At 39.5% G+C, this 15,461-nt stretch overlaps 1 protein-coding gene across 1 annotated transcript in view; it reads right to left on the bottom strand.

Moving 5' to 3' along the window:
- The window catches only part of LOC120100761 (zinc finger protein 728-like), a 56,315-nt gene that overhangs the window by 24,924 nt on the left and 15,930 nt on the right, over nt 1-15,461 (bottom strand). Inside the window, 5 exon segments of the mRNA XM_039103576.2 lie at nt 1,511-1,521; nt 3,896-3,968; nt 4,052-5,140; nt 13,509-13,604; nt 14,057-14,183. Of these exon segments, the coding sequence (XP_038959504.1) occupies nt 1,511-1,521; nt 3,896-3,968; nt 4,052-5,140; nt 13,509-13,604; nt 14,057-14,183 (1,396 nt within the window).

The following is a 15,461-nucleotide window of genomic DNA, read 5'->3' as shown; positions in this document are numbered from 1 at the left end:
GCCTATATTCAACAAAACTTGAAAATCTGGAGGAAATGAACAATTTTCTAGACAAATACTAGGAACCAAAGTTAAATCATGAACAGATAAACCATCTAAACAACCCCATAACTCCTAAAGAAATAGAAGCAGTCATTAAAAGTCTCCCAATCAAAAAGAGCCCAAACCAGATGGGTTTAGTGCAGAATTCTATCAGACTTTCATAGAGAACCTCATACCAATACTGTTCAAACTATTCCACAATAGTTTCTATTCCATAGAAACAGACAGAGCACTACCAAATTCCTGCTGTGAAGACCAATTTCCCTTAGGAATATCAACGAAAAAATACTCAATAAAATTCTTGCAAACTGAAGCCGAGAACACATCAAAATGATCATCCATCATGTTCAAGTAGTCTTCATCCCAGGTATGCAGGGATAGATCAATATATAGAAATCATCAATGTAATCGACTATATAAACAAACTCAAGGATAAAAATCAGATGATCATTTCATTAGATGCTGAGAAAGCATTTAACAAAATTCAACACCTCTTCAGGATAAAAGTCCTGGAAACATCAGGAATTCGAGGCCCATATCTAAACATAGTAAAAGCAATATACAGCAAACCAGTAGCTAACATTTCATTAAGTTGGAATGGATAACTAAATGTTCTGTTTAACTGATATAGTGATGGATTGGGTGTTGAGAATATCATATGCTTTATAAATTGTAGAATGATAATAATTGTACTCAACTTATATATATGTGAAAAGGCTTTTTAAAGGGACAAAAAGGGGCGGGGGAAATGTTGTGGTTTGTCCTGAAGTTATCTGTATTTTGATGCTAATTCCACTGCCCCAAGGACAGCTGCCTAGTCAAGGACTCAGAACTCAGGTGACTTCACCAGAACCACCTCCCCATAGAGTTTGTAAAGTACAGGTGAGGGGCAGGTACAGGATAGAAGGAGGCCTGTCATTGGAGGAGAAGGAAGGATGGGCAGGAGAGAAGTTTGAAGGAAGAGGAAGAGACTAGGACAAAAAGGAGAGACAGGGGTGGGAGAGAGGGGAGAAGCCATGGCAGGTGATGTTAAGATTCTGCTCTGTGTATTTACAGGTTGTTATCAATGTTCCTAAGGGATGGATGGTACCGGGCTTTGTATGTTTAAGTGGGCAATTATATCTTACCAATTGGGTAAAAAAAAAAAAAGTCTAGATTGATTCAATAGAGCAGCCTCTGTGTCTCAGGAAGAAAAGGCACATGGGAGGAAGAGCTGTCTTTTTTGCCATGCTTTGAGGGGACAAAGAACGCTTCAACCATGTGACTGCTGAGGTGGGATCGGGTGGAACTAGGGCCTGTTACCTTTGCTACAGACAGGGGGGCAAGGATGTTTGGCAGGGTGGGTAGGTGGGACTAGCCACTGAAGAGTAGGAAGATGGAGATAATAGGTAAGAGCACAGTATTCTAGGCAGAGAAATATCTGCGCCCAGCAATTGTGCTTAGATGGCAAGTTATAAAAGTAACAAACTGTGTATGTGTGTCTTTTATCTGTGGATTCAAGGGTCTCTAATGGGGACTGGTATTGTGGTCCACATCCTGGAGCAAATGACAGTAGAGCAAAAGGAAAATGGGGGAGCAGTTGGGGTGGGAGTGGGGGGTTGAAGAGTGTGATTCACCCCAAGGAAAAATGTGTTAGATTTAAAAGTACACTCAACAGATGTGTGTGTGTGTGTGTGTGTGTGTGTGTGTGTGTGTGTGTGTGTGTAAGTATGTAAGTAAAGAGGAGAGGAAACATTTTTTTGGAGAAGGGTGCAAAAGGGAGGGAAATAATGAAAAAAGGGAGAAAGTACATGATTCATATGTATTAAATATCACATTGAAACTTGCACTTGGCATGAAGATTTAGTAAATGTTCTCATGGCAATGATAAAATATGCACACAAGAGTAACTTTAAGGGTTTAATTTGGATCACAGTTCAAAGTCACCATCTACCATGGATCCTTACTCAGTGTTCTATTGCTATGAAGAGACACCAAAGCAGGAAAACTCCTATAAAAAAAAGCATTTAATTAGCTTGTTCACAGTTCCAGAGATTTGTTCATTATTATTGTGGGAAGCAAGCTAGGGAAGATGGTGGAATGCGGGCACACATGGTGCTTGAGAAGTAGCTGAGAATAGCACATACTGGTTTATAGTCTGTATGAAGAGAGAGATACTGGGTCGGAGCTTTTGAAATCTCAAATACTACCCTCAGTGACCACTTACTCCACTGATGCCACACTTCTTAATCCTTTTCCAGAGTCCTTAGGGCAATTCTTATTCCAAACACAGCATGTGGTGAGAAAGTTAAAACAACATAAATTTAAAGTAGCTGGTCCTGTCCCATCCAAAGTCACAAAGCAGGAGATAGATGAATAGCTATTCTCGGGGTATTTTCTTATAAGACAGCATTTCAGTCAATCAGATGCTTCCAATCAAAATCAATGGATCTTCTGAAATCAATTAAACTAATCAATGTAAATCCTACAAATCAACCAGAGGCTTGCCTCTCAAATCATTATAGAACTCATGGTACTAACAATTGAGATACAAGAGTTATTTCTTGATCCTTGTCTATGTAAAACACAAAGTCAATTTAAGAATGTAATTTAAGTTTACTTTTTCTGGGCACATATACTTATGTTTGTGTGAGGGTCCATGCATTGAGATCAGAGGACAACCTTCAGAGATAATTACCTCTTTCTATTTTGTTGGTACTGGGAATACTAACATGGGTGTGGATCTTGTTGACAATTAAGTTTGTTCCCAAAGTCAACATGCTAGCTCTGTCCAAAAAGCTTTATTATTTTTTAAGATATATTTATTTATGTATATGAGTACACTGTAGCTTCAGACACACCAGAAGAGGGTCCCAGGTCTCATTACAGATGGTTGTGAGTCACCATGTGGTTGCTGGGAATTGAACTCAGGACCTCTGGAAGAGCTCTCAGTGCTCTTAACTGCTGAATCATCTCTCCAGACCCTCCAAAAACATTTACATAATAATATTTCCTTCCCTTTCCCCAACCTTACCTTCACTTCATAAGTAAAATAGGCTACAACTTGAAAGGTCCACAAAGTATTTAATAATTACAATACTATAAAAGACCATACTCCAAGTGTCACGTGAGACTCAAGGCAATCTCTTAACTGTGTGCTCCTACAACATAAAAACAAGTGACTATTTTTCTACAAACTGGTATAGAACAAGTGTTTCAATTCTAAAACAGAAGAAACAAAAGAAAGCAAGAATCTGCCCCAAACCCAGAAGAACAAACACACAGACTAACAAACTACTCCACTCTTGACATGATTGTATGAATGATTCCAAACTTTACCACATTCCCCAAACTTATAGGCTTCCATTCACCATGAAGCTTTTGGTAACTTTTAGGGTCTGGAAAAGTGTTAAGATTTTATGGACATTTTAACATTTATATTATTTTACTCCAATTTGAACTACCTTGATTTGAAAAATGTAAGAAGGCTTATTACAGGGTTTGCAACATTTTTTACACTTGTGGCATTTCAGCCTAGTATGAATTATGAGGTTTTTCCCAAATTTTGAGTAAGTCCAAAAGAATCACATTCTTCACACTTATGTGGTTTCTCTCAGATGAATTCTTTGATGTTCTTTAAGGCAAGAAGACTGATAATAATAGTGTTTGCCCCATTCTTTACATGTGGAGCGTATCTCCAATATGAAGAGTTCTGTGTTCAGATCATGCTATGGAACTTCTAAAGTATTTGCTACATTTTTTTTACATTTGTATGGTTTCTTTCCAAATGAATTCTTTAATGATCCCTAATTTATTGTTGAGAATTTTGACATAATTTTTTCATTTGTAAATATTCTCTATATTGTGAGTTAATTTGTGTAGATATAGGTATGACTTTATAGAGGAGGCTTTTCCACATTCTTCACATTTGTATGGTTTCTCTCCAGAATGAGTTATCAAATGAGGAGAAAGAAGCTGGAAAGTTCTAAGGAACTGACTGATACATCATAATTTTAAGGTTTTGATCCTCTGTGAATTTTCTTGTGTTTGTAAAGTCTCGATCGATAATCGAAGCCCTTGCCACATACTTTACACTTGTAGGGTTTCTCTCCTGTGTGAATTATCTTGTGTTTACGAAGTGATGATGAATAACAGAAGGCATTTCCACATACTTCACATTTGTATGGTTTCTCTCCTGTATGAATTGTCTTATGGTCGGAAAGCCTTGATGGATAATCAAAGGCCTTGCCACATACTTCACACTTGTAGGGATTCTCTTCTGTATGAACTATCTTGTGTTTAGATAGTTTGTATAGATAATGGAAGGCCTTGCCACATACTTCACACTTGTATGGTTTCTCTTCTATATGAATTTTCTTGTGTTTATTAAGTTTTGATCGATAATCAAAGGCCTTGCCACATACTTCACACTTGTAGGGATTTTTTTCTGTATGAATTTTCTTGTGTTTAGAAAGTTTGGATAGATAATGGAAGGCCTTGCCACATACTTCACACTTGTATGGTTTCTCTTCTGTATGAATTTTCATATGGTTGGAAAGCCTTGATCGATTATCAAAGACCTTGCCACATACTTCACACTTGTAGGGATTTTTTTCTGTATGAATTTTCTTGTGTATATTAAGTTTTGATCGAAAATAGAAGTCCTTGCCACATACTTCACACTTGTAGGGTTTCTCTCCTGTATGAATTTTCTTGTGCCCCGAAAGTAATGATGAATCTCTGAAAGTCTTGCCACACTCTTCACATTTGTGGGGTTTCTCTCCTGTATGAATTCTCTTGTGCGTAGAAAGTATTGATGGATTATGGAAGGCCTTCCCACATACTTCACACTGGTATGGTTTTTCTCCTGTATGAGTTTTCATATGGGTGGAAAGCCTTGAAGGATAAGGAAAGCCATTGCCACATATTTCACACTTGTAGGGTTTTTCTCCTGTATGAACTCTGTAGTGTCTAGAAAGTAATGACGGAAAACGGAAGGACTTGCCACATTCTTCACACTTGTAGGTTTTCACTCTTACATGAAGTCTGTAGTGACTTTGAAATACTTTTTTCTTCTCAAAAACTTTCCCACAGTCTTTGCAGGTATAACATTTTTTCCCTGGTGAGTAAAGGTTGAGAATTGAACAGAATAAAAATCTGTATATTTACACTGATTACTTTAAAAAAAAAACATATACTCATACTTGTATTTGTCCATATAAATGATAAGCTACATTTGCATTTCTATGACTGTACTCAATGAAGACTAATTTAAAACATAGGATAAGTGAAACTCATGTATCCTTCCATCAATGGAACAAGACTATGACAACATAGAACAAGGAAGCAAAGGAATAATCAAAATCAAACATTTAAAAAAAGCATACTATCAACTAAGAAAAATCATAATGGAAAAATGCAAATACAAATCAGCCCCTTAAACAAATAGAGAAATTTTTTGAGTAGTTAAAAACTAAGTATAAATTAGTCTAAGATAGAAGGCACCTGAATATATAATATTTATATATTGTACATTATAATATATCTATATATAGTCTAAGTATAGAGTTTAGTTTTAGAAGTTATGAAAGTTAGGCAACTTAAGAAGACTTTCCTTGGTAACATTAAATAAAGATTCAAGACAAATAGTTTTATGCATATCTTTAGGCATAATTGTTTTTTGCATTATATAAAAATTATTCATGTATTAGTCAAATGCTGATTTCTCTGCCCTATATGTTTGTACCATCCAGACAAGGCATTGCATTGTTTAATCTAAGATTCTCATATCTTATGTTTAGGTAACATTGTTCCCCATTTATGCTCTAACTTCTCAATAAAAGTTAATCGGCCAATGCCTGGGCTGAAGAGAGAATATGCTGGACATCTGACACTCCCGGGAAGAAGGAGAACAAGGAGGAGGTGGGAGAGGAGGAGGAGGAAAAAGGAGAAGAAAGGGGGGTGGGCTCAATATAAGGAAGGGGTCCAGGGAGATATCAAGGAAACATCTGAAGTTCAGAGAGCAAGATAAGTACTAAAATTCATGGAGCTAGCCAGATTACCTTAAAGGATTAGACTCAATTATTAATTGCGTAGTAACTGTATTATAAAGGAGGCTATCCCAAAAGCTGCTGCCCACCAAATAAATCTTAAGTCTCTATCTCATTCATTTGGGAGCTAGCCAGGAAAAAAAGATAGAAAAAAATCATCACTCTTAAAAAAATGCATGCACCCACACCCTCAGATCCCGGCCCGCAGCAGCTCTCTGCTCCCAGACCCTGTGGGAAAGAGACCTCACCGCCTGGTCAGGTGGGCACTCCTAAGGCTGCAGAGTGGAAGAGACCACCAACACTACCCACCCCTGCCCACATCCCTGGCCCAAGAGGAAACTGTATAAGGCCTCTGGGCTCCCGTGGGGGAGGGCCCAGGAGCGGCAGGACACCTGTCTGAGACACCGCTGGAACCTGAAGGAAACAGACCGGATAAACAGTTCTCTGCCCCCAAATCCCGTGGGAGGGAGAGCTAAACCCTCAGAGAGGCAGACACGCCTGGGAAACCAGAAGAGACTGCACTCTGCATACACATCTCGGACGCCAGAGGAAAACACCAAAGGCCATCTGGAACCCTGGTGCACTGAAGCTCCCGGAAGGGGCGGCGCAGGTATTCCTGGTTGCTGCCACCACAGAGAGCCCGTGGGCAGCACCCCGCGAGCGAACGTGAGCCTCGGGACCACAGGTAAGACCAACCTTTCTGCTGCAAGAAAGCTGCCTGGTGAACTCAAGACACAGGCCCACAGGAACAGCTGAAGACCTGTAGAGAGGAAAACTACACGCCCAAAAGCAGAACACTCTGTCCCCATAACTGACTGAAAGAGAGGAAAACAGGTCTACAGCACTCCTGACACACAGGCTTATAGGACAGTCTAGCCACTGTCAGAAATAGCAGAACAAAGTAAAACTAGAGATAATCTGATGGCGAGAGGCAAGCGCAGGAACCCAAGCAACAGAAACCAAGACTACATGGCATCATCGGAGCCCAATTCTCCCACCAAAACAAACATGGAATATCCAAACACACCAGAAAAGCAAGATCTAGTTTCAAAATCATATTTGATCATGATGCTGGAGGACTTCAAGAAAGACATGAAGAACTCCCTTAGGGAAACACAGGAAAACATTAACAAACAAGTAGAAGCCTACAGAGAGGAATCGCAAAAATCCCTGAAAGAATTCCAGGAAAACACAATCAAACAGTTGAAGGAACTAAAAATGGAAATAGAAGCAATCAAGAAAGAACACATGGAAACAACCCTGGATATAGAAAACCAAAAGAAGAGACAAGGAGCTGTAGATACAAGCCTCACCAACAGAATACAAGAGATGGAAGAGAGAATCTCAGGAGCAGAAGATTCCATAGAAATCATTGACTCAACTGTCAAAGATAATGTAAAGCGGAAAAAGCTACTGGTCCAAAACATACAGGAAATCCAGGACTCAATGAGAAGATCAAACCTAAGGATAATAGGTATAGAAGAGAGTGAAGACTCCCAGCTCAAAGGACCAGTAAATATCTTCAACAAAATCATAGAAGAAAACTTCCCTAACCTAAAAAGAGAGATACCCATAGGCATACAAGAAGCCTACAGAACTCCAAATAAATTGGACCAGAAAAGAAACACCTCCCGTCACATAATAGTCAAAACACCAAACGCACAAAATAAAGAAAGAATATTAAAAGCAGTAAGGGAAAAAGGTCAAGTAACATATAAAGGCAGACCTATCAGAGTCACACCAGACTTTTCGCCAGAAACTATGAAGGCCAGAAGATCCTGGACTGATGTCATACAGACCCTAAGAGAACACAAATGCCAGCCCAGGTTACTGTATCCTGCAAAACTCTCAATTAACATAGATGGAGAAACCAAGATATTCCATGACAAAACCAAATTTACACAATATCTTTCTACAAATCCAGCACTACAAAGGATAATAAAGGGTAAAGCCCAACATAAGGAGGCAAGCTATACCCTAGAAGAAGCAAGAAACTAATCGTCTTGGCAACAAAAGAAAGAGAATGAAAGCACACAAACATAACCTCACATCCAAATATGAATATAACGGGAAGCAATAATCACTATTCCTTAATATCTCTCAACATCAATGGCCTCAACTCCCCAATAAAAAGACATAGATTAACAAACTGGATACTCAACGAGGACCCTGCATTCTGCTGCCTACAGGAAACACACCTCAGAGACAAAGACAGACATTACCTCAGAGTGAAAGGCTGGAAAACAATTTTCCAAGCAAATGGTCAGAAGAAGCAAGCTGGAGTAGCCATTCTAATATCAAATAAAATCAATTTTCAACTAAAAGTCATCAAAAAAGATAAGGAAGGACACTTCATATTCATCAAAGGAAAAATCCACCAAGATGAACTCTCAATCCTAAATATCTATGCCCCAAATACAAGGGCACCTACATACGTAAAAGAAACCTTACTAAAGCTCAAAACACACATTGCACCTCACACAATAATAGTGGGAGATTTCAACACCCCACTCTCATCAATGGACAGATCATGGAAACAGAAATTAAACAGAGATGTAGACAGACTAAGAGAAGTCATGAGCCAAATGGACTTAACGGATATTTATAGAACATTCTATCCTAAAGCAAAAGGATATACCTTCTTCTCAGCTCCTCATGGTACTTTCTCCAAAATTGACCATATAATTGGTCAAAAAACGGGCCTCAACAGGTACAGAAAGATAGAAATAATCCCATGCGTGCTATCAGACCACCACGGCCTAAAACTGGTCTTCAATAACAATCAAGGAAGAATGCCCACATATACTTGGAAATTGAACAATGCTCTACTCAATGATAACCTGGTCAAGGAAGAAATAAAGAAAGAAATTAAAAACTTTTTAGAATTTAATGAAAATGAAGGTACAACATACCCAAACTTATGGGACACAATGAAAGCTGTGCTAAGAGGAAAACTCATAGCGCTGAGTGCCTGCAGAAAGAAACAGGAAAGAGCATATGTCAGCAGCTTGACAGCACACCTAAAAGCTCTAGAACAAAAAGAAGCAAATACACCCAGGAGGAGTAGAAGGTAGGAAATAATCAAACTCAGAGCGGAAATCAACCAAGTAGAAACAAAAAGGACCATAGAAAGAATCAACAGAACCAAAAGTTGGTTCTTTGAGAAAATCAACAAGATAGATAAACCCTTAGCCAGACTAACGAGAGGACACAGAGAGTGCGTCCAAATTAACAAAATCAGAAATGAAAAGGGAGACATAACAACAGATTCAGAGGAAATTCAAAAAATCATCAGATCTTACTATAAAAACCTATATTCAACAAAACTTGAAAATCTGCAGGAAATGGACAATTTCCTAGACAGATACCAGGTACCGAAGTTAAATCAGGAACAGATAAACCACTTAAACAACCCCATAACTCCTAAGGAAATAGAAGCAGTCATTAAAGGTCTCCCAACCAAAAAGAGCCCAGGTCCAGACGGGTTTAGTGCAGAATTCTATCAAGACCTCATACCAATATTATCCAAACTATTCCACAAAATTGAAACAGATGGATCACTACCGAATACCTTCTACGAAGCCACAATTACTCTTATACCTAAACCACACAAAGACACAACAAAGAAAGAGAACTTCAGACCAATTTCCCTTATGAATATCGACGCAAAAATACTCAACAAAATTTTGGCAAACCGAATCCAAGAGCACATCAAAACAATCATCCACCATGACCAGGTAGGCTTCATCCCAGGCATGCAGGGATGGTTTAATATATGGAAAACCATCAACGTGATCCATTATATAAACAAACTGAAAGAACAAAACCACATGATCATTTCATTAGACGCTGAGAAAGCATTTGACAAAATTCAACACCCCTTCATGATAAAAGTCCTGGAAAGAATAGGAATTCAAGGCCCATACCTGAACATAGTAAAATCCATATACAGCAAACCAGTTGCTAACATTAAACTAAATGGAGAGAAACTTGAAGCAATCCCACTAAAATCGGGGACTAGACAAGGCTGCCCACTCTCTCCCTACTTATTCAATATAGTTCTTGAAGTTCTAGCCAGAGCAATCAGACAACAAAAGGAGGTCAAGGGGATACAGATCGGAAAAGAAGAAGTCAAAATATCACTATTTGCAGATGATATGATAGTATATTTAAGTGATCCCAAAAGTTCCACCAGAGAACTCCTAAAGCTGATAAACAACTTCAGCAAAGTGGCTGGGTATAAAATTAACTCAAATAAATCAGTTGCCTTCCTCTATACAAAAGAGAAACAAGCCGAGAAAGAAATTAGGGAAACGACACCCTTCATAATAGACCCAAATAATATAAAGTACCTCGGTGTGACTTTAACCAAGCAAGTAAAAGATCTGTACAATAAGAACTTCAAGACACTGAAGAAGGAAATTGAAGAAGACCTCAGAAGATGGAAAGATCTCCCATGCTCATGGATTGGCAGGATTAATATAGTAAAAATGGCCATTTCACCAAAAGCGATCTACAGATTCAATGCAATCCCCATCAAAATACCAATCCAATTCTTCAAAGAGTTAGACAGAACAATTTGCAAATTCATCTGGAATAACAAAAAACCCAGGATAGCTAAAGCTATCCTCAACAATAAAAGGACTTCAGGGGGAATCACTATCCCTGAACTCAAGCAGTATTACAGAGCAATAGTGATAAAAACTGCATGGTATTGGTACAGAGACAGACAGATAGACCAATGGAATAGAATTGAAGACCCAGAAATGAACCCACATACCTATGGTCACTTGATTTTTGACAAAGGAGCCAAAACCATCCAATGGAAAAAAGATAGCATTTTCAGCAAATGGTGCTGGTTCAATTGGAGGTCAACATGTAGAAGAATGCAGATCGATCCATGCTTATCACCTGTACAAAGCTTAAGTCCAAGTGGATCAAGGACCTCCACATCAAACCAGACACACTCAAACTAATAGAAGAAAAACTAGGGAAGCATCTGGAACACATGGGCACTGGAAAAAATTTCCTGAACAAAACACCAATGGCTTATGCTCTAAGATCAAGAATCGACAAATGGGATCTCATAAAACTGCAAAGCTTCTGTAAGGCAAAGGACACTGTGGTTAGGACAAAACGGCAACCAACAGATTGGGAAAAGATCTTTACCAATCCTACAACAGATAGAGGACTTATATCCAAAATATACAAAGAACTCAAGAAGTTAGACCGCAGGGAAACAAATAACCCTATTAAAAAATGGGGCTCAGAGTTAAACAAAGAATTCGCAGCTGAGGAATGCCGAATGGCCGAGAAACACCTAAAGAAATGTTCAACATCTTTAGTCATAAGGGAAATGCAAATCAAAACAACCCTGAGATTTCACCTCACACCAGTGAGAATGGCTAAGATCAAAAACTCAGGGGACAGCAGATGCTGGCGAGGATGCGGAGAAAGAGGAACACTCCTCCATTGTTGGTGGGGTTGCAAACTGGTACAACCATTCTGGAAATCAGTCTGGAGGATTCTCAGAAAATTGGACATTGAACTGCCTGAGGATCCAGCTATACCTCTCTTGGGCATATACCCAAAAGATGCCCCAACATATAAAAAAGACACGTGCTCTACTATGTTCATTGCAGCCTTACTTATAATAGCCAGAAGCTGGAAAGAACCCAGATGCCCTTCAACAGAGGAATGGATACAGAAAATGTGGTACATCTACACAATGGAATATTACTCAGCTATCAAAAACAACGGCTTTATGAAATTCTTAGGCAAATGGTTGGAACTGGAAAACATCATCCTGAGTGAGATAACCCAATCACAGAAAGACATACATGGTATGCACTCATTGATAAGTGGCTATTAGCCCAAATGCTTGAATTACCCTAGATGCCTAGAACAAATGAAACTCAAGACGGATGATCAAAATGTGAATGCTTCACTCCTTCTTTAAAAGGGGAACAAGAATACCCTTGGCAGGGAATAGAGAGGCAAAGATTAAAACAGAGACTGAAGGAACATCCATTCAGAGCCTGCCCCACATGTGGCCCGTACATATACAGCCACCCAATTAGACAAGATGGATGAAGCAAAGAAGTGCAGACCGACAGGAGCCGGATGTAGATCGCTCCTGAGAGACACAGCCAGAATACAGCAAATACAGAGGCGAATACCAGCAGCATACCACTGAACTGAGAATAGAACCCCCGTTGAAGGAATCAGAGAAAGAACTGGAAGAGCTTGAAGGGGCTCGAGACCCCATATGTAGAACAATGCCAAGCAACCAGAGCTTCCAGGGACTAAGCCACTAACTAAAGACTATACATGGACTGACCCTGGACTCTGACCTCATAGGTAGCAATGAATATCCTAGTAAGAGCACCAGTGGAAGGGGAAGCCCTGGGTCCTGCTAAGACTGAACCCCCAGTGAACTAGACTGGTGGGGGGAGGGCGGCAATGGGGGGAGGGTTGGGAGGGGAACACCCACAAGGAAGGGGAGGGGGGAGGGGGATGTTTGCCCGGATACCAGGAAAGGGAATAACACTCGAAATGTATATAAGAAATACTCAAGTTAATAATAAAAAAAAAATGCATGCACATATATTTAAAAAAAAAAAAGTACCCAAGTAAAAGATTACATAGAAATGACAGAGCTTTCAATGTTATGGGAAATGTAGTTTAATCTCATAGTAGAAGAAAACAAAGCTAATAAGACTCAAAGCATCCTAAATGTTATATTATGTCTTTCTTTCACAGAAAAAGACAGAAGATTAGATCTTCAAAGATGACATGAGCATGTTGTCTTCTAACAGGCAGCAGTTGACTCAGATACAGACGCCCAAAGCCAAACTATGGGTGGAGCTTGGGGATTCTTATGGATGAATAGGAGGAAAGATGATGGGCTCGGAAGGGAATAGGAACTCCACAAGAAGGCCAACAGAGTCAACTAATCTGGATCCTTGGGGCTGTCAGAGTATGAACCACCAACAAAAGAACAAACACCAGTTAGACCTAAACCTCCTTGTTCATATGTAGCAGATGTGCAACTTGATCGTTATATAGATGCTAAACAATTAGAAAGGAGGCTATCCCGAAAGCTGATGCCTATATGAAAAATATATTCTACTAGCTGGGCTGCCATGACTGAACTTAGTGGAAGAGAAAGCACTTAGCATTACAGAGTCATATACTGTCAGGGTGGCGGTGGGGGATACCCAGGGAGATGTTCACCTGCTTAGAGCAGAAGAGGATGGCAGATGGAGGAAGAATTATGGGAAGGGGTGACCAGGAGAGGGACTGGATGTAAGGTGAATAAGTAAAAAAAAAAATATTTAAAAAAGATGATTTATACTAGAATATTGTGTCTCAAGGGATTTATGTTAGCTCTTAGCGTTTTCCACTCTGTTCTCTGATACCCTCCTTCTGACTTACCTGAATACATAGTGGTAACCTCTCCTTTCTTCACAACTAAAGGCTCCTCTATTTGCTCCAGAAATGTGACCAGGTATGGCTTAGAGGAAGCAAGACCTGTTTGGGGGAAAAGTGGAACAACACTGTCACAGTGGTAAAATAAAATGTCCCTCCAGGACTGTGTGAATAAGGAAGGAGAAGATATAACAAAGGAGTATAGAGCGCTGGTTCTCGTGTGTTTTCTGATGGGCAAGGCAGAATCCTTAGGAGGAAGTTGGAAATTGCAGGTCCTGAGCTTCACACCCCTCGCTACAAGGAGAACTTTTATAACTGAAATGTGTGACGTGCTCTTCGAGGTGTACCACTTATGTTCTAATACAAATGGTACCTTTAAGAGGGTGGTATGAACACAAGAGGAAATAGTTCTAAGCTATATGAATAATTTTTATTTTCTTTAAAAGTAGCCCTATGGACATCACTGATGGACGTGGAAGTTCCCATGAGATATTGTACAAAGGGAGCAACTTTCATGCTGACAATTAAAAGTTCGTCATGGAAGGTATCCTCACCCAGAAACACAAGGTTGTTGTAATTCTCCAATGTCACGTCCCTGTATAAATTCCACTGAGCAGGACCCAGGTATTCCCACTCCTCTCCAGAGAAATATATAGCCACATCCCAGAATGACAACATATCCTGGAAAAAAAAAAGTTTCAAAAAGACAATTGTTGTTTGGGGTTGGTATGGGGCTTCCATGTATTCAAATGCTAAATTTTGTACCTCAGTATCTAGTTGCCCCAAGACAAGTGAATTACCACAAGTTCACCAGCAATTTTTGTGTAAAACTGGCTCCCCAATTTAAAATATTGGTTAAACAAAACTGGCAATAGTCAGTTCTGAAGGAGGATAGCGGTAGGCAGGGCTTCGATGACTGAATTGGGGGTCACAGGTAAGGTCCACACTGAGGAGAAATAGGGAGGGAAAGGAAAGCTGTAAGGACAGGTCTTCAGTAGTCAGGATAGATCAGCAGGAACGCCCAAGTGAATTGTCCCCACCCCTGTCCCAGACAGACTAATGGAACAGAAATAATTCGGGAAAGACTTACACAGCAAGAATTTGGGGAGCACAAATGAGGAAGTAGCCAGTCTAGCTTTAGAAAAATAGATTAGGGGTTGGGGATTTAGCTCAGTGGTAGAGTGTTTGCCTAGCAAGCGCAAGGCCCTGGGTTTGATCCCCAGCTCCAAAAAAAAGAAAAGAAAAAAAAAAAAAAGAAAAATAGATTAGGAGTAATCAATACCCCAGTAATTAAGCAAATGCCAAATAAATAAATCATAGCCTGAATCTCATTCGTTTGGAAACTATACTGGGATAGAAATGACTATGATTAACTTACACATTATGCTAATTATAAATGCCAATAATAACATAAATGCAAAGTGGCATCATGTGCTTCTGCATATAATTCTGAAGGATACCCTAAGTGAGAGGCGAGCTGGAAGCACTTTTGATATAGGTAAAGAAGAATCCTAAAATATACTTGAAGTGGTACTGTTTGCAACACAGGAATCATCTCTAAGTGGAGTGGATCACAGAAGGTCCTAGAAACTCCTATGGTATGATGCTTTTAAGAACCATAAAATGAGGGGTTGGGGATTTAGCTCAGTGGAAGAGCGTTTGCCTAGCGAGCGCAAGGCCCTGGGTTCGGTCCCCAGGTCCGAAAAAAAGAAAAAAGAAAAAAAAAACCATAAAATGTAGAACAAGGGCAAATAAAAATGTCAGGAGGGAGATAGATGGCTCAGTAGTTAAGAGCACTGGCTATATATCCAAAGGACATGGGATTGATTCCTAGACGCTACATGGCCACTGACAACTGTCTATTACTCATTAGAGGATCAGATAATCTCTTAGACACGAGTGGTGACAAAATACAAACACATACATGCCCTTGTGAGAGCTTCTATTCCTGCCATGAAA

The sequence above is a fragment of the Rattus norvegicus genome, chromosome 2, assembly GCF_036323735.1.
Source record: "Rattus norvegicus strain BN/NHsdMcwi chromosome 2, GRCr8, whole genome shotgun sequence".
Classification (NCBI taxonomy): Eukaryota; Metazoa; Chordata; class Mammalia; order Rodentia; family Muridae; genus Rattus; species Rattus norvegicus.
The sequence above is the reverse complement of the archived record's forward strand: the minus strand, read 5'-3'. Positions and strand labels throughout refer to the sequence as shown.